General features: G+C 37.8%; 1 protein-coding gene across 2 annotated transcripts in view; it reads left to right on the top strand.

The window, feature by feature from the left end:
- Positions 1–13429, top strand: part of LOC149160628 (uncharacterized) — a 149371-nt gene extending 135942 nt beyond the window's left edge. The window contains exons 5-7 of one of the 2 annotated variants that reach the window (XM_089436748.1): positions 11615–11689; positions 11849–12112; positions 12274–13429. In XM_089436748.1, coding sequence (XP_089292874.1) covers positions 11615–11689; positions 11849–12112; positions 12274–12604 — 670 coding nt within the window. In that variant the 3' untranslated portion in view covers positions 12605–13429. Of the gene's footprint in view, positions 1–11614; positions 11690–11845; positions 12113–12273 lie in introns of both variants that reach the window. The other variant, XM_089436747.1, reaches the window with a different exon arrangement.
- Positions 13430–19238: the final 5809 nt, after the last annotated feature.

Raw genomic sequence — 19238 nt, 5'->3', positions numbered from 1 at the left:
TTTCATTGTTATATTCTGCTGCTCTTTCATGGTTTAATGGTTGATATTTTCTTTTGTATAATTGTTAAATGATTTTGAATGAATGCTATGTGGAATTAATGCTAACTGATCATTCGAAGTATTTATTGTAAGGTGCTATTTTACATTATATATATATATATATATATATATATGATAGTTGTTGTTACCAGAATATGACGTTTATCCTAACCATTATGCCAAAATCCATAATTTACCTTAAATTTATCATTAACCAAACATTGAATTTGAAAATTAAGTGCAAAGGAATACCTGGAAATTAGCTTGGAGATGTTTCCCAGTTTGCTCCCGCTCCCGTTACCAAAAGACCAAAACCTCCCAGCCAAGTTGAGCACAACCTTGGTACTCAGCTCCAAAATACTTCCAAATTGGAGTATTTTGGTCCCCTGTGCCCAAAAGCTTCAAGAATAATCGAATCTTCGACTTTGATTCAGATCTCTCGTTCTCCTTCCAGTCTTTCTTTTCCCCAAAATCCCCCCCTCCAGTGGCTCTGTGTACTTGGGATAAATACCCTTCCTATGCGGTCACCGCCCTCTTTCACCGCCCCTCAACAGATTTTTATTTGACATTCATAGCTTTACGTGTAATCAGGAGGTGAGGGTACATATGTTTATATAGCTATGTTTGTTATGTTTAAACTTAATAACTTTAACTTTAATAAAATTTAATTATAATATATAATAAATGAATAATTGCATATATATATCAAACGTTTGTTATATGAATTTAGAAATTTTAACTTATATATATATATATATATATATATAGAGAGAGAGAGATTAATTTATAACTTTAATTATATAGTGATTAATATTTACATTAAAAGGATTGGAATTGTAAATTTTATTTAACAACCTTATAAGTACGAAATATTTAATATGTACATTTTGAGTGTTGAATTTTTTTGGTAATGTCTCTCTTTTCAATAATTTAGTTATTTAGTCTCTTTTCATTCATTTAAACATTTTTCCTAATTATTTAGTGAGTATACTAGTGCAAGGCATGTGATGTGTGCATATGCAACTATCATATGCATACATCGTATGTTTGCTAATACTCTTTTGCTTATAGATTGAAATGGGTCATTACAGTTATCATGTAGAAGAAAAAATATTTTTAGCTTGTGCCCTAGAAAATCAATAGTTCCAACCTCATTGGATTTCATATGGAGAAAATAGAATTTTAGATTCCTCTCAAAATCCAACTGACAACAATTTTCATGATATTAGGATTGGGGGATTGCAGTGTTTCCATTGGATTCTTGTCATGTACAAGGGTTTGGAACTAGCATTAAATCAAGAGCACCAAGCCCTCTATGTACCTCGATGTTGGTGGCATTGAGTGATGAACTCCTATTTCATGTCCCTAGTGAAAATGTACCCATCATTTAAACAAAATTTGGATTTGACATGTTAAGCTTTTTCTATCTTATTTTAATGCTGAGAGGGTGATATTGATGATGAAGATCCCAATATAAGCAAATATTTTGATGGTATTTTGAGTCTAGAGGCCATTTAGAGGCTCTTTGTTGTTTTTTTGGTTCAGAGATGTGTATTGCACTAGGTGTTGTTTTGGTTATATGTACCCTTGCTATATATATGAGAAACTTTGCATATTTGTATATAATGGTTTGGATTCATATGGATGCACATGAATATATCGAAGTTTGTATATTTATATATTTTTTGGTTGATCATTTCTTTGGGTTTTTTTCCCAGTTCCTGGTTTTGGGGTTGACTGGTTTGATGACTTGTCTAGTTCTAATAAAATTGCCAAAAACCAAGACTTCTTTTAGGATGGAATTGGTGTACTCAAATTATCAAAATATGAACTCGATCCTCTAATGATCTGTTAAAATTGGCACCTCGGGCCAAACTCCATGTGGGTCATCCTATTTATGGCAGTTTATATTTTTCTTAGATTCCTTTCTTCGAGAGGTGTAGGATTGATCTAAATATCGTCTAATTCTGACATGTATTTATGGAGATATGAATTTATTTATATTATTTGACAATTTGTCAAGGTTGGCCAATAACCAAATTACCCCCAGCGCAACCTCAACGTTGCATTTAAATAGAGGAGGCCTCAAGTCATTTGTCACATACATCACTCTTGATCTCTCCTCTCCACTCGTTTTGGGTTTGTCCTCTCATAAGGAGGACCCAGTGCAAAGGGCCATCTAAGAGAGCCCTAGAAGCAGTCATCTAAGGTCACTTAGCTGCAGTTGAAGGGAGAAGCCCTAGCAGCAGTCATAAAGGAGATTAAGACGCAATCAAGGAAGGTCCTATCCACTGTCAAGAAGAGCTCCAATATGCAGTAAACAGGGAGCCCTAATCTGTTGTCAAAAGAAACCCTTAACTCACTGTCAAGTGGAACTATTTGTTGTCAAAAAAGGAGGCCCTAATTCCGCAGCAAGAGAGGCCATATCCGCAACTAGAGGAAAGGAAGAAGAAGCCCTTAACTGCAGCAAAAGGAAGCCCTAGCCACAACAAGGAGAAAACTGGACAACGAGGACATTTGAGGGCTATTTCAGGGGTCTGTTTAGAGGATAGAGTGATTGGTTGGAGGGCCAAGGCCCTGTTCTTGGAGGTTGAGACAAGGAGGGTTTGTTGGAGGGTGCAACAACTGTTTTAGGGTGACAATTCCATGCATTGGACTTGCAACTGCCCTAAAGGAGCAGCGTGGAGGGTAGCATCCTATTGTAGGACAGCCGCAACAAGAGGAAGCAATTATGGGTTAGTTTGAGGGTTGTTAGGGACTGTGGTTGGGTGCCCTAACCAGTCTAGAATTGCAGCGGCCTAATTACCCTAGAACACTGAGCTAGTGCACACATTTTGGAGTGTATCTTGTATGTGTTGAGATAATTTGATGGGCAACTTGTAAGAGTCCTTAGGACAGCTAGTTTGCTGACAGCATGAAAGGTTAAGGGCTTCCTATTGTGCCCTAACCGAAATTGCAGGAGCAGCAAGCACTCAGAAGAATGTTGCCGTTGTATTGTGTTGAAGGCTTTTAGAGTAATGATCTCCTAAAAGGGTATGCTTCAGCATCCTTAGTGATTGGTTGCAGACTATCATGAGAATTCAGGGCTGCATCTTTGAACTGTCATCATTAGCATAATGATGGACTTTCTACTGCTATCATAAATATCAGTTTTGTATTTTTGTACTATCTCTCTCTCTTTGCTGAACTATTGAAGGATATAAGAAAAATTGATCAAGGGTTTCCCTACATTGGGGTTTGTCCTTAGCTGGTGCCACATCTTGTGTCCTCTTGTCTTAGCTTGTCTTCTACTGTTTATGTTTATGTTCTATCTGCATTTTGCTATCATCTGATGTGATTGCTAATCTGGAAATTGATATTGGGCTAATAAGAAAAATTGAACATACCAAAATTAACATGGTATCTGAGATGAGGTGAAGACAAAGCCCAAGCAAGAGTGAAAGAGCAATCACCGAAGACAGTTGGAAAGGACAAAAGGCTCAATGGGTTCCTCATCCCACTTCCCGACTGAAGACAAGATCCGTGACCTGACTATCACGGATGGAAGATGTGTATTGATCTGACATTAGAAGAACAAGAAGTGTTGGACTATGTGAAGGGTAAAATCCCCGAGCCTTATCAAATGCACCGGCTGCTACAAAGAACAAGGACACCATGAGTGAAGTCAAAGCGAAGAAGATTATCAAATATTCCATTTACAAGCGTCTGGTGGCCTACATCTCTGATTTGAACACCTCCAAGGAGATCTATGACAGATTGGTAAGCACGTTCAAGATTAGTGATGCAAATCAAATTTTATTTCTAAAAAATAAGCTAAAGGATATTAAGAAGGGCAAGAACGAAGATATTCAATCCTATTTCTTAAGGATCACTAAGATCAAGAATGATCTTCTATCGATTGGAGAAGTCATTCCTGACAGGGAACTTAATATCACTACCCTTGGAGGACTCCTACCAGAGGTATATATTTAGAACCACTATTCTCAATAATGATCGAATTCCAGGGTTTGAAGAATTGATGTTGAGATGCATTCAAGAAGAAACCAGGATGGTGGAGCAAGAAATGCCTTCTAATAGAGGCAACCCCACTGCTTTCTTCGCTCATGTCAAAAGGAGAAATAATGCAGGGTCTAAAGGTCATTTCAATGGAAAGCCCAGATCTAAGGATGGAAGGAAAGGCAGGTGCTTTGTTTCAATAAATTTGGCCACTATGCAAGGGAGCGTCCAAATAGAAGGGACACATCACATGATGATGATCACAATCATTCCAGGGGCAAATTCAACAAAAATCGAAGGAATGACAGGTACAATGGCAAAGGAAAAAGGAATGCAGGACATCAAGGAAGTGGTCAACCCTCCAAGAATGCAAGGAACTCTAGGTATGAAGAATCAAATGTTGTTTCTGATAAGCAAAAGGAGTACTATCTTATATCGGCCCTCTCCACTACCTCTCCTCCGGACACTTTGGGGAATTGGCTTATTGATAGTGGTGCTTCAAGGCACTTCACCAGATTCAAGGAAGCTCTCTCTAATTTGATAGAGAAGGAAACAAACTTGGAGATTATTCTTGGAGACGATACCACCTATCCCGTAAAGGGTGTAGGGAATGTTACCCTTCAATTGAATCAGGGTAACATGATTCATTTACAAGAAGTTCTATATGTACCTGATCTCAAGAAGAACCTGGTGTCCATTTCGGCAATGGAAGACAAAGGTTACAAGGTGGCATTCATCAATGGAAAGATATGTGTTTGGAAAAGGAATTTTAAAGATGCTTTTACTCTTGGGTTTAGGGTTGGCACTTTGTATCAAGTTGCAGGAAGTCCATTGGTGTTAAAATTGGCAACTAGGGCCAAACTCCATGTGGGTCATCTTATTTATGGCAGCTGATATTTTTCTTGGATCCCTCTCATCGAGAGGTGTAGGATTGATCTAAAGATCATCCGATTCTGATAAGTATTCATGGAGTTGTGAATTTATTTGTGTTATAAGACAATTCGTCAAGGTTGGCCAGCAACTAAACAACACCCACATGTGCTCAACGTTTTAGTATAAAAAGAGATGACTTGAGAGTCATTTCACACACACTTCTCTCTTGATTTCTCTCCACTTGTGTTGGTTTAGTGTGAGAGAAATCTAGGAGGAAGTAGCCATAAACACAGGAGGAAAGGAGGCTAATCTATCTTCCCTAGCCACAGTCCTAACCCTAGCTTCTACGCATGACCTAGCCGCAGTCATGAAGAGATGCCCTAATTCTCCACACTGTCCCAAGGGTAACCTAAATGCAGTAAGGGGGGAGTCCTACGCACCCAAGGGTAACCTAGACGCAGTAAGGAAGGAGTCCTACGCATGACCTAGGTGTTGTCCTAAAGAGGTCATGGACAACGTGAGAATTTAGGGACTGTTTGAGGGTTTTTCAGGGGTCCGAAGTACAGGAAGGAGAACCGAAGGATTGCTCATGGAGGCTGAAGCAGAGAAGGGGAATTATGCGTTGTTTGAGGGCCAAGTGGAGGGGAGGCAGACCCTAACAGGCAGCCACAGACCTGTGATGCCTTGCTGTAGCAGACCACAAGCATATAGGGTAGGCCGAGGTTGTTAAAGAGGGCTAGAGTGCCCAGAATCACAGCAAGAAGGGTTAGCCTCCTAACAAAGGGCAACCACACTCATTAACAACAGATCTGGGCAAAATTTAAGGCTGGATATGGGATTGTAATGATGCCCTAACTAGGCCTATGTGGCAACATAGGAGTGGACCTCGAACAGTGCGCTGAAGCATGCATTTTGTGCTTGGTGTGTGTGCAACAAAGGTTTTTGATAGGCCACTCCAAAATAGGCTAGGTGGAAGTGTTAGGGGTTGCCATATACTCACAGCAGCATGAGGAGGCAGCCATCTACCTTGACTAGTCATTAAGGTGGTTTAAGGTATGTTGGGTTGCTGTAGCAATGGGACAACAGCAAGCACAGTGCTGCAAACACAAATGGGACAGCAAGTAATCATAGGAGTAGCAGTCACTTACAGTGGGACAACAAGCAATCATAGGAGCAGCAGTCACTTACAGTGGGACAGCTACGAAATGGTGCTTGTTGGAACAAGGTAAATAGGACAACTAGGTAATGGTGCTTGGTGTCGCAAGCAATCATAGGAACAACAATCACTAACAATGGGACAACAATGCTAGTAGTGTGACAGCGTGGTGCAACAATACCTCATGGGACAGCAGTGGCAAGCATGGTGTAGCAATAGTACTTGGGACAACAATGATACTTGGTACAACAAGTACATGGTGCAGCAAGGTGCAACAATAGTACTTGGGACAACAATGATATTTGGTGCAACAAGTACATGGTACAATCATGATTGGTGAAGCATGATGAGATGCAGTATAGTGATGATGGGAGCAGCATGGTGCAGCACGGTGAGGTGCAGCATGATGATGAGGAGCAGCACAACGATAGGTGCGGCAAGGCGATGGAGTCACATTGGTGAATTAGTTGAAGCAACATGTCTTCAACTGAGTTCAACTATCGCATGTATCATCTTCTTAGAGATGATCTATGCCCTTATTTAGATAAGTTAAAGTGTTGACTTCTGTTGTAAATGTACTATCTCTCTCTCTCTGCTGAACTATTGAAGAACATATGAGAAGAATTGATCAAGGGTTTCCCCACATTGGGGTTTGTCTCTGGCTAGCGCCACATCTTGTGTCCTCTTGTCTTGGCTTGTCTTCTGTGATCTATGTTTATGTTCTATCTGCAATTTACTTTAATACTGATGTGATTGCTAATCTGGAAATGATATTGAGCTAACTGTGAAAATTGAAATAAATTGCTCTAAGCATAGAACATACCTAAAATTAACAATTGGGGACCATGTCTTGTGACACATCTCTACAATCCGAACTATGGCGCTGGAGGTTTGCCCATCTTCATTACAAGGCCCTACTCGATATGAGACAGATGGTGATAGGGATGCCCAAGTTCAAAGAAAAGCATAAAGGTATATGTCCGAGATGTACCGAGGGAATGCTTACAAGGGGACCATTCCCCTCAAGTAATAGCAAGACCACAAATGTGGAACAACCCGAGGGGTTTGAGGTTCATGACCAGGAATCTCATATATGCAAGTTGAAGAAAGCTCTCTATGGTTTGAAGCAAGCACCTCGAGCTTAGTAAGAGGATCGATAGCTATCTGATGAAGTTGGGGTTCACTAGGAGTGAAGTCAGTCCAAACCTTTGCTGTAAGGTTGTGGATGATTGACCTCTCATACTGGTACATTATATGGATGACTTCTTTTTGACAGGTGCAGACCCTCTCATTTACAAATGTAAGAGGGAGTTGGATTCTGAATTTGGAATGGTGGACTGCAAGCCTATGACTACCCTGATGGAACTTAACTTTAAGAAGTTATGCGGTAATGTTGCTGGACCTAAATTGGGAAATGCCTCTGAGTTTTGTCAACTCATAGTAGCATTGATGTTCTTGGTGAACTCCTGTCCGAATATATGTTTTGCAGTTAACATGTTGAGCCAATATATGGTTGAGCCTCATCATATTCCTTGGATTAGTGCCAAGAATCTTTTGAGATTTCTTCAGGGCACAATATCTCATGGACCGGGATACACTGCTAAAAATGTGAGGCTACATGGTTATTCTAATGTTGATTGGGGAGGCAGTGTGGTGGATCGCAGGAGCACTTTTGGGAACTTCTTCTCTTTGGGTTTTGCTTCGTTATCCTGGATGAGCAGGAAGCAGAAGTTGGTTGCTTTGAGCGCCATTGAGGCCGAATACATAGCTGTGAGTATGGCCTCTTGTGAAGCTGTTTGGTTGGGGAAGCTCTTCAGTGAGCTGTTTGGACATTGGATATCACCATGATCCTCTGTGACAACTAGAGTGGGATCTGATTATCAGAGAACCCGTATTTCATGATTGCTCCCAGCACATAGACATCAGGTACCACTTTATCTGGGATATGGTGCAACGAGGAGCAATAAGGCTCCATCACATTGGCATTGATGAGCAGGTCGCCGATCTTTTGACGAAGCCCCTGGGAAAGGTCAAATTCTTGACTTTTCGAGAACGACTGGGAGTATTGAGGATAGGGACCATAGTACTACTGATGGACGCATCGTGTACTACCGTACTCCTTATGCTAGGATGATATTGATCTGGGATCAATTGGAACTGACTTCGGGTCAGTAACAGTGGTATGAGACACTCTTTATTTGGAATTGATTTCAGATCAGTAAGAGTGGTATGAAACACTCTCTTTCATCTGGGACTGACTTCGGGTCAGTGGAGAATGGTATGATACATTTTCGATCACTTCTTCTTCTTCATAGTTCAGCAAAGCAGAGCAGTGTAGAGCATTACATTGATGGCAGAGATAGTACAGACTGGCAAATGGAGTTCTCCCTAGTTGAGAGGGAGTGTTAAAATTGGAAACTAAGGCCAAACTCCATTTGGGTCATCCTATTTATGGCGATTGATATTTTTCTTGGATTCCTCTCTTCGAGAGGAGTAGGATTGATCTAAAGATCATTCGATTCCGACTTGTATTTGACAATTTGTCAAGGTCGGCCAGCAAACAAATTACCCCCAGCTCAACCTCAACGTTAAATAGAGGAGGCCTCAAGTCATTTGTCACACACATCACTCTTGATCTCTCCTCTCCACTCGTTTTGGGTTTGTCCTCTCACAAGGAAGACATGGTGGAAAGGGTCATCTAAGAGAGCCCTAGATGCAGTCATCTAAGGTCACGTAGCCGCAGTTGTAGGGAGAAGCCCTAGCCACAGTCTTGAAGGGAGATTTAGTCGCAAGAGAAGAGGAGACTTAGCCGCAGTCATAAAGGAGACTAGGACGCAGTCAAGGAAGGTCCTATCAACTGTCAAGAAGAGCTCCAATATGCAGCAAACAGGGAGCCCTAATCCGCTGTCAAAAGAAGCCCTTAACTCACAGTCAAGTGGACCTATTCGCTGTCAAAAAGGAGGCCCTAATTCTGCAGCAAGGAGAGGCCATATCCATAGCAAGAGGAAAGGAAGAAGAAGCCCTTAACTGCAGAAAAAGGAAGCCCTAGCCCCAGCAAGGAGAAGACTGGACAGCAAGGACATTTGAGGGCTATTTCAGGGGTCCGTTGGAGGGCCGAGGCCCTGTTCTTGGAGGCCGAGGCCCTGTTCTTGGAGGCCGAGGCAAGGAGGGTTTGCTGGAGGGTGCAGCAACTGTTTTAGGGTGACAAGTCCATGCGTTGGGCTTGAAACTGCCCTAAAGGAGCAGCGTGGAGGGAAGCATCCTATTGAAGGACAGCCACAACAAGAGGAAGCAATTCTGGGTTAGTTTGAGGGTTGTTAGGGACTGTGGTTGGGTGCCCTAACCAGTCCAGAATTGCAGCAGCCTAATTACCCTAGAACAGTGAGCTAGTGCACACATTTTGGAGTGTATCTTGTATGTGTTGAGACAGTTTGATGGGCAACTTGTAGGAGTCCTTAGGACAGCTAGTTTGCTGACAGCGTGGAAGGTTAAGGGCTGCCTATTGTGCCCTAACCGAAATTGCAGGAGCAGCAAGTGATCAGAGGAATGTTGCAACTGTATTATGTTGAAGGCTTCTAGATTGATGATCTCCTAAAAGGGTATGCTTCAGCATTCTTAGTGATTGGTTGCAGACTGTCATGAGAATTCAGGGCTGCATCTTTGAACAGTCATCATTAGCATAATGATGGACTTTCTACTGCTGTCATAAATATCAGTTTTGTATATTTGTACTATCTCTCTCTCTCTGCTGAACTATTGAAGAATATAAGAAGAATTGATCAAGGGTTTCCCCACATTGGGGTTTGTCCCTGGCTGGTGCCACATCTTGTGTCCTCTTGTCTTGGCTTGTCTTCTACTGTTTATGTTTATGTTCTATCTGCATTTTACTATCATGCTGATGTGATTGCTAATCTGGAAATTGATATTGTGCTAATAAGGAAAATTGAAGTAAATTGCTCTAAAGTATAGAACATACCAAAATTAACATGATCAAAATATGAATTCTTTTTAGGATGGAATTGGCGTCAAATGATCAAAATATGAACCTTAACCAGCCTCAAGATAACACATGAAAAGTCAGTCTGTAGCCAAGGAGCAAAAACCAAAAACTCCATCACCAAGTTCCTTAGCTTTTCCACACCAATCCTTCAACCCAGAAATTGTTCGAGGGTTTTTTCCCTGATAGATCGAATATTTTGGCTGCTCATTTGATTCACTCTAATTCCTTCACCTATGACCAGAGAAGCCCCACCTCCAAGACTCTTCACCGCTTTGCTCTTCCTTTTAGACAAATTCTCTTTGTGAACAGTAGTGTTTCCACCCTCTTGGAGCCCTATGTCGAGCAGTTCACTGATAAATCGTTCCCTACAAAAATCCACACCAAAGTTGGAGGCCTTTGAATTAAACACTAATGAACCTCCCTAGCCCTCTGCACCTAAATTAAGACACTCTGCCTGCACAAGTGTTGGAGAACAAGGGGGATCGGTGCTGCCATCCTTCACATTAACATTAACGAGTTTCGAAATGCTCGAAACCTTGTTTGAGGTACCATCCAAATCCTGACCAGATCCAGATCCAGATCCAGTACCATCATCTAATGAAGCTGACATGCCACTGCCACCACCTCAAATTTGAGTCCATTCCAAGTCCAGCTCATCTCGGGGTCTACTGAAATGGGAGGTGACCTCTGGATAATGTACAAAAGTTAGGTTCTTTGATAGTGCATCGTTTAAATAGTCTTCCAGCTGGATGTAGTCGTCCATAATTTAACACTTCATCATCTCTGCACCGCCAAGAAGATTAGCTTCCAAAACCCTGCAGCTTCCTCATTGAAACCCTTATCCAATATGGTTGAACTTGAAACCCTGTGGCTCGAATCACTTTATGCATCTGCCACAAAGAAGCTAAATCCTCTTTATAGTATTCCAGCTACATAAATGTTTTACTGCTCTGGTAAAAGATTCAAACGCCCTTTCCATCCGTTATTTTTAATTTTTACATAATTCGTTTTTTATTATTATGGTTAACTGTTTTCTTGATTTTTTTTTCATTTTTATATTATGCATCTCAATTTTTATTTAATTTCAATTTATTAGTATTACATTGCACATCTCATCCATACTGAGCTGTGGAATGCTCTTCGCTTCTTTTGGTGCAATGATGTAAAAGCTGAATTTTACAATTCAAGTGGACTAGGAATTTTATGTGCACGAAGTTTGTGTTCACTGTTTGAATGATCTAATTTTTTTCTGTGCAAAGTGAGATTTCTGCCATATATGGCTAATTTGAGCCATTAAATGAATTATGAGAGATGGGATTAGAAGGAAGTTAATGAAGAAACTTAACCAGTTTACATTTGATTTAGTTGTATGTACTATGCACTATGCAGTATATTCTAAAACAGATTTGTTGTTATATGATAATTAATTTAGAGTAGAGATGGTTTAGTCTGTTGTCATACCTTTTGATAATTAGCAAATGGAAGTTTGCCTTGGGAATAATTTACTGAATAAAATGATGCAACTCAATTGTACCTAAAAAATCCTGCAGTCAGAGAGGAAGGGTAACTGCGGAGAACTCGAAGAGAATGCTTCGATCCAGGAGTCGCAGCCCTCGATTGTCTAGGTGAGTTTCTTCCTGAATTAATGACAATTAATTAGAATTGTTGGCTAATATTCTTTAAATTTTCTCATCTTTGTCTCTAGCTTATTACTGCATCTTTGTGTCATATCTTTTTAAAACATTTTCCTGGTCACTTAATGTGGGTAATTCGTCCTGCAGCAGAAGGTACCATGATGATTATGAAGACAGGAATCACAGGAAAGTTGATGATTATCGAGACAGAGACTACAGAAGAAGTGATGATAACAGAGATAGAGATTATAGACGACGGAGATCAAGCCGTGATAGCTATGAGAGTGACAGAAACCGTGATAAGTACAGGGGTCATCGTCGTCGTAGTCCAAGTCCTAGCCGCAGCAGGAGTGCCAGTAGGAACAGACTACGTGATGGAGGGAGGCGAAAATCCAGGAGTCGTTCCTCTGAAAGGTATTTGTCTCAATTCATGGTATAATTTGATGCAACTTTTTGTTGAATGTACACAGACATCTTGATAATGGTTCATGTGAAATCATATAGGCTGTTACATATCTACAAATTTAGATGGTTAATATGATTTTCGTGCTGTGTGTTGTTTTTCCTTGTTGCAGTCCACAAATGACAGCCCGAGGTTCTTCTCCATTGCCTCGAAGTCATTCAGAAAGTCCTTTACCTGGAAGGTCACCCGGTGTTGCAAGTCAGTCACCAAAAGCGTGTACTCACCCTGCTGATTCTCATAGTAAATCCCCAGAAAATCGCAGTCGGCCTGCACGAGACTCTCTCAGTCGCTCACGAGATTCTCGCAGTCGCTCACGAGACACTCGCAGTCGCTCACGAGACACTCGCAGTCGCTCACGAGACTCACGCAGACGCTCACAAGACTCTCGCAGTCGCTCTGCAGACTCTCGCAGTCACTCTGCAGATTCACACAGTCAATCCTAAGAGGCACTTTAGTCGATCACTTTAGTATAATACTAGTTAATATTTATATTCATATTGTTGGGACTTTTTTTTGCAGGAACAGTAAACTAGTTGTGGTAGCTCTTATTCTTGCACCTGTGGAATCTTGAATGTGCTGTTATGTCAAGTACTCATCTTCCAGTGCTGGACAAGAATGGCACCTAAGCGGTTAGATATATCATATACTTGGATGTATTTTATGGTTATGCTTATTTTCCTTCACATCAAATGATTAGAATGCACACAGGTATGGGGTGTATAACTGGATTGATGCCATCCATTGGTCAAGGGAGAATCATTGTGCTCTCTGCAATAAACACGTTACTTTTGCAGAGTTATCTTAGTTTAATCATCGAGTAAATCTTTTATCATTAATAGTTATATAATTTAATGTAGGGCCTTGTTCGTTATATTATTTAAGATATCATAATTATGACTTATACTGGATCATGCCCTGCACTGTGATAGCATGTGGGGCCGGGGAAACCGAATGTAGCTGTGGTTGCTGTGATGGTGATCTGGTTCATATATTCCTGTTTGTTGGTGATGCTGTTGTAGCTGATGGGGGAAAATTGGATAGCTTTTGCTGTTCGCTTTGATGCTGTTAAAATGTTGGTGTCCAGTCTATGCAGCAAGGTTTTCTGAGGAGTGGGTTCAATACAAAAGCTGGCATGTTAAGCTTTTACATAGATGTGGAGTAATGAGTCTCTTGATTGTAATATTTGTGATTTCATTGGATTATTATTTTAACTAAAAACCATACCTCGTTGACAATGCAGGAATAATTGAAGTTAGGAGTTATCTCAAGATTGTAATGTCTTTAGTCTTCTAAAATTGTTGCGTTCAATATCTGCGTTCTCATTTATTTTCCTAGGCTTTTGTCTGTACAAGCTTTGTATATTCTACAAATGAGCTATAGTTTGATGTTAACACGAGGGACTTGTGGTTTTTCAAAGGGTTGTTTGGTCATAACTAGTGATAAGCAGGTGCCAATAGCAAGTACTTTCGACATGTATGTTAGCATTTGTACTTGTTTCGACGGATAATAATGTGTTTATCCTTGTTCTAACATTAGTTTAACCTTGAATTTATGTCACAGTTACATTCCGGGGAAACTGGCTAGACTGTTTGTTGTGGACTATTTTACTGTGCATTTTAGAATCTGCTCGAATTCCTTTTGCATTGTTCTGTTTCTGAGGGTAATGCATAGTTTTCATTATGAAATCTAAATTGCTTTCAATTAGGGATGATAATGGTTTCAGCGTTGGATGAACAAGCACCTCACCGGGTACCCTGTTAACTGTTTTGCGGCACTTTGCTGCTTACAGATGGAAACCATGTTTTCTATCATTTGCGCTGTGTGTTTGTTATCTCCAGTGTAGTATTGCTATTTGTGATTGACTCTGATTTGATCGATGATTGCATTATAGGAATGGCATATTAGGATAGCTTTTTCATCGTTTTTTAGAGGGCATTGTAGTGTTCCATTTTTGATATCGAGTATTAGTACTACTTTCAAAGAAGGTTGACCATACCTTTAGCATTGGAGTAACAAATCCCTCTTCAGGAACTGAGCACTACTGCTTTAAACAACTTTGTTTTATACTCGTGAAATCCATTTTTCCTATTGTCCGTGTAAGACATCTGTTATTTATGAGGTGGATTTCTCATTTGTGCTTGACTCGAGTATTCAGTCGTGATTGTTTTGGGTGTAGCATATTAGAATTATTCTAACTAAGGGTGATCATGTTTCAAGAATAATGTTATGGACTAGCTTGGTTCATAATCCATTTTGCACACATCGCACAGAAATATATAATCCATATTGAATAAAAATAATTGATTAATTGATAAACGGTTTATGATTGAAGAATGAAACCTCTATTATAGTGTTGTATCACGGTTAAGGGATGTGACCTTTAGGAAACCTGAGTAATGCTAGTTAATAACAATTGTGTTTCTTAAGTTCATAACATGTCCTCCCTCTTCTAGATGCTTCATCCTCAAAGCAACATTGAGATCTGATCCCAGATTTCAACTTCATCACAAGTCAACAACAACAATTTGTATTTATCATCTATAATACGAAGTTTCTTTTCATCACGAGGAAAGTTAAATTTATTCGTCCATCCAGAAGAACAGGATTTGAAAAATAGCAAGTAGAAGATGATGCAATGGAAATGATAGAACGCAGAGTTCAATCTAGGGATATTCAATTGATAATATATGATCTTCAAGTAAAGTATTTGTTTATCCATTGATGCTAAGTAGAGGATAATGGAACACGGCTCAATCCAGGGATATTCAGTTGATAATATATGATCTTCAAGTAAAGTATTTTTTTATCCTTTGTGAACCATCAATGGATATAAGAGGTTTGTACATCAATTTCATCGTTGTATGTGACTATGTTTGTCTCATTTTCTATTGTAATTGTTTGAAGTATAGCTTTATAATGCACATTGATGAAAATAGTCTTGTCTTGATTTTGTATTTGGCCATCAATGTGATTTTCTATCTCTTTCCTAACTTTACAAAGTTTAAATTATTACAGCTTTATAATCAGCAATGATGAAAATAGTCTCTTCTTGATTTTATATTTGGCCATCAATGTGATCTTCAATATCTTCTTTAACATGCGCTTGTACTTTATTGTACAAAGTTCAAATTTTAACCAATGAAGTTTGGTTAAAGAAGCATTTACTTTTTGTAGCGATGCATCTATCTCTTTGGTATTTTCCATGTTATCTATTTTTCCTCTATGACCATGAAATAATGATGAATTGAGACCTTGGAACTGTATTTTCACCCTCACATTAAATTTAAATGGTACCCTACCTGAGAACATGAGTTTGAGTGAGCACCTTATCGGTACTTAGATTTGGACTTGAACAAGTATTCTTACCCTTCGAAAATCTCAAGTTATCTTAAGTTTTTATTTCATATATGATTTGATTGGTATATAAGTTTTATAAGTGCTTGTATAAGCCACTGGGCATACATTAAGCCTATATATATATATATATATATATATATATATATATATATATATATACACACTTTATTATACATCATATACACTTTATTATACATCTATTAAAACATGGGCTTACAACTTACGTCAAACTTTCAGTTGAATTCATTTGTATCGTAAATTGCATTTTTCTTTTGTATCACAAATTGCATCAATCTTAGTTACACATGTTGCATTAAGCATATCATCAATTTGATTTTTTTTCTCGCATCAATTAGTTGATCCTTCCTATCTATTTCACTTTGAAGATCATTTGTTGACTAAAGTGTTTGAGATCTTTTGTATCACAAATTGCATCAATCTTAGTTACACATGTTGCATTAAGCATATCATCAATTTGAATTTTTTTCTCGCATCAATTAGTTGATCCTTCATATCTATTTCACTTTGAAGATCATTTGTTGACTAAAGTGTAACAACCATGTGATTGAGTACGTTTTTTTTTCTTTGTTGTACTGCTGAAGTGTTTTAATTTGATTTTGCAATTCATGGTTATACTCTTGCAAATCTTTGATTTTCTTAGATGCATTTTGTAAATATTTTTTCGTTATCTATTTTTTGCATGCTCTCTTGTACTTACCTGATTATATGCTCATGTGTCATGCTTGCTTGATTTAAGATGAATTTCATGCACTCTTGTACTTACTTGATTATATGCCCATGTGTCATGCTTGCTTGATTTATGTCATCTTAGGGTGTGAGATACTACTGTTGCACTAAGTGATTTTACAATGACTAACTTTTGATAACTCAATTAACCTCTTATTCAGTTTCAGGTAGCTCACAATCATGATATTTCTTGTAATAACTCTCAAACTAAATGACTTTTCCTCCAATCATCTTTAGGTACCAACACACCATGGACCATGGTACAAAGTTTGCAAACACCCATATCCCTCTTAGGAGTGAACAATATAATTCAATACCTAAAATATAATATGCTTCTAAAAATCTCTTTCACCCCAACCTTCAAATACTTTTAATAATAAAAAGTACTTCTATATGTGCCACTTGAATGATATAATGCATATAAAATACAAACTCCCAAAACACTTGAGAATTAACATGAGTGAGATAGGGCAAAGAAAGTGGTGGAAAAGGCCTTAAGCCATTCTCAATACGTTGTATTGATCTCAAGATATGAATTTATAATTCATGAATTGGACTATGCTAGAGTTAGATCTTACTAGCAACTTGTTAATAGATCATGACGACAACTAATGAAGGATAAGGTTTACAACACATATCTATGGTCTTGGACTTTGTGATTGTCTAGAGACTCGTGGTATAACAACTTCATATCACTAAGTTATCCTAAACATCTTTCATATAATTCCTTTATGCACAAAGAATTACATTAACATAAAACTTTCCTATATTAAATATATTGCATGTATCCTGCTTGCAAGGAGCGATGTATAGTTTTTAAGTTTTGATAATGTTTGCATTGATTGTGATCATGAAAATGAAATATAAGAGTAGGAATATTTTAAATATGTTATTTAATATAGGGAAGTAGAAGGAATATTCCTTGAGGTTTGGTTTGTGTAGTAGTTCCCCACTTGAATGAGCTTAAGATGTGTGCTCCTAATGGGAGTGACACCTCTCTTAATAGAGTTGCTTTATTTGATTGTGGTTATTATGATACACATTTTGAACCCCTCTTAATGTCGTTGTTGGAATTTGATGTTGACACTCTTGCCTTATAAAGACATTTTTAAATATTACCATATAGTAACATGCATTCATTTTTGGACGTGATATTTTGAAAGTAAAAATGGTAATTTGATGATGATATATATCCATTGATGCTGAAATTGCAATGCTGAATGATATGTGACATTGATTTTTCAAGATCTAGTAATTAAATATAGAAGATAAGCAGGGGAAATTGATTAAGCAATGAGAGCTAATATCAAATTATTGAATGTGTACACAATATAGTAGTGGACCCTGTCTTTTAAATGACCTTAGTTTATATTAGAGCAAATTCGCCAACAATTAAGTAATACTTATTATTTAGATTTTCATTGTATTATATTTGTGGGTAGTTATATATAAATTTATCATTTTGACCTTTATAGAAGGAGGCCGCCTAATTGAACGGAGGTAAAAAAATAGGTATGCTCGAGTTTTATAAATAAATATATTGTTTAATTTTTAAAATAAACTAATATACACTGTTAATAATAGGTGATTTATGACATAGCTCAAGTAGTAGAGTGATAATAGGTATGTTTTTATCTAAAGGTACATCTATTTATATGCAATATTAATGGCTATATATTTCTCTTCTATTTTAGAAGATTTTAATCCAATCGTGTACGAAGATCACTCTTATGCCTTCTAAGACTCTCTTGCTTAAATGTATGTTATTATGAATAGCAAATGGTTCCAAAAGCATTCTACTCATTAGAAGACTAACTTATTATTGACTATTAATTGATTTATGTTTTTTATTGTCGAACATTTTAATAAAATTATTTTCTTGGGCATATTTATTGTTAGCTTGTAATTTTAAGATTTGCATATTCCTCACGCTTTAAAAGTTATTTATTTGTTTGTTTCATTAAACTTACACAATTTTTTTGCATTAGATAATTGTTATTTACATGTTGTCTAAATATATTGCTTCTACCTTGTAGTTAATGTTTAATTAATCATTATAAAAATTAACTTGAATATATAATTAGCACATAATATATTTAAAACTTATTTCATGAACACTTTGATATCACCCCAAGGGAGTAATATATTGGTTTTTCAATGTATAAGACATGTCTCCAAATGGGAGCCACATATGATGCTAAAAATATATAATGTGACCCCAAAAGAGGGTATTTATAGCCTAAATGTGAATGTAATGTGTAAATATACATGTAATAGGGTCAACATAATTATGAAGGGCCTACATGTACAATGTGTGAATAGGTATATATATGGATCATATAATCATTATCCAGGACATGTGATTTATATGTACGAATGTATTTGGGTATTTGGAGGAGGTTTTCCTATCATTTAAGGGGTTATTGTATAACTTAGCTCTCTTATCTATATTGGAGGTGTGCGACATGCTCACATTTATGTACATGGTGTGCATTTTCTTTGCATGTTAAACCCTAGACAAATCGTATGTTAACCCTACAACCTTTTATTAAGCCCTAGATATTGAGTTACTATATTTTTATTGTTATATTATTATGTAGGCTAAAGTCTTCCATTGTAATTGTATGCTTCATATCGTTTACAGATACCAAGGAGACCTAATCTTAGGATAATAATATCCTTTATTGTATTGTATTCGTTGTAAAAGGAGGGTCCAGCCTCGAAGTGGATCGTATCCATTAACTTCTTGTCATTTTTAAGTCACAAGATTCATAACATTTCATAGTAAAGCATATGAACCCAGAGTTTTGCTACTTCAAACAAGTCGTCACGACATTTTAATTATAACTTTGTTGCCTAAAATGAGTGATCATGGCATTTTTGCAATAAGTTTTTTTTTTTCTTAATCATATGCCTAGAAATATTCAAAGCATGAAATTTTGAGACAATGAGGAGAGATTGTAAGGTACATCT

Source organism: Pinus tabuliformis, chromosome 5_2 (assembly GCF_031772625.1).
Source record: "Pinus tabuliformis cultivar Carrire ecotype Pingquan chromosome 5_2, CPIR1, whole genome shotgun sequence".
In the NCBI taxonomy this organism is placed as follows: Eukaryota; Viridiplantae; Streptophyta; class Pinopsida; order Pinales; family Pinaceae; genus Pinus; species Pinus tabuliformis.
The sequence above is the reverse complement of the archived record's forward strand: the minus strand, read 5'-3'. Positions and strand labels throughout refer to the sequence as shown.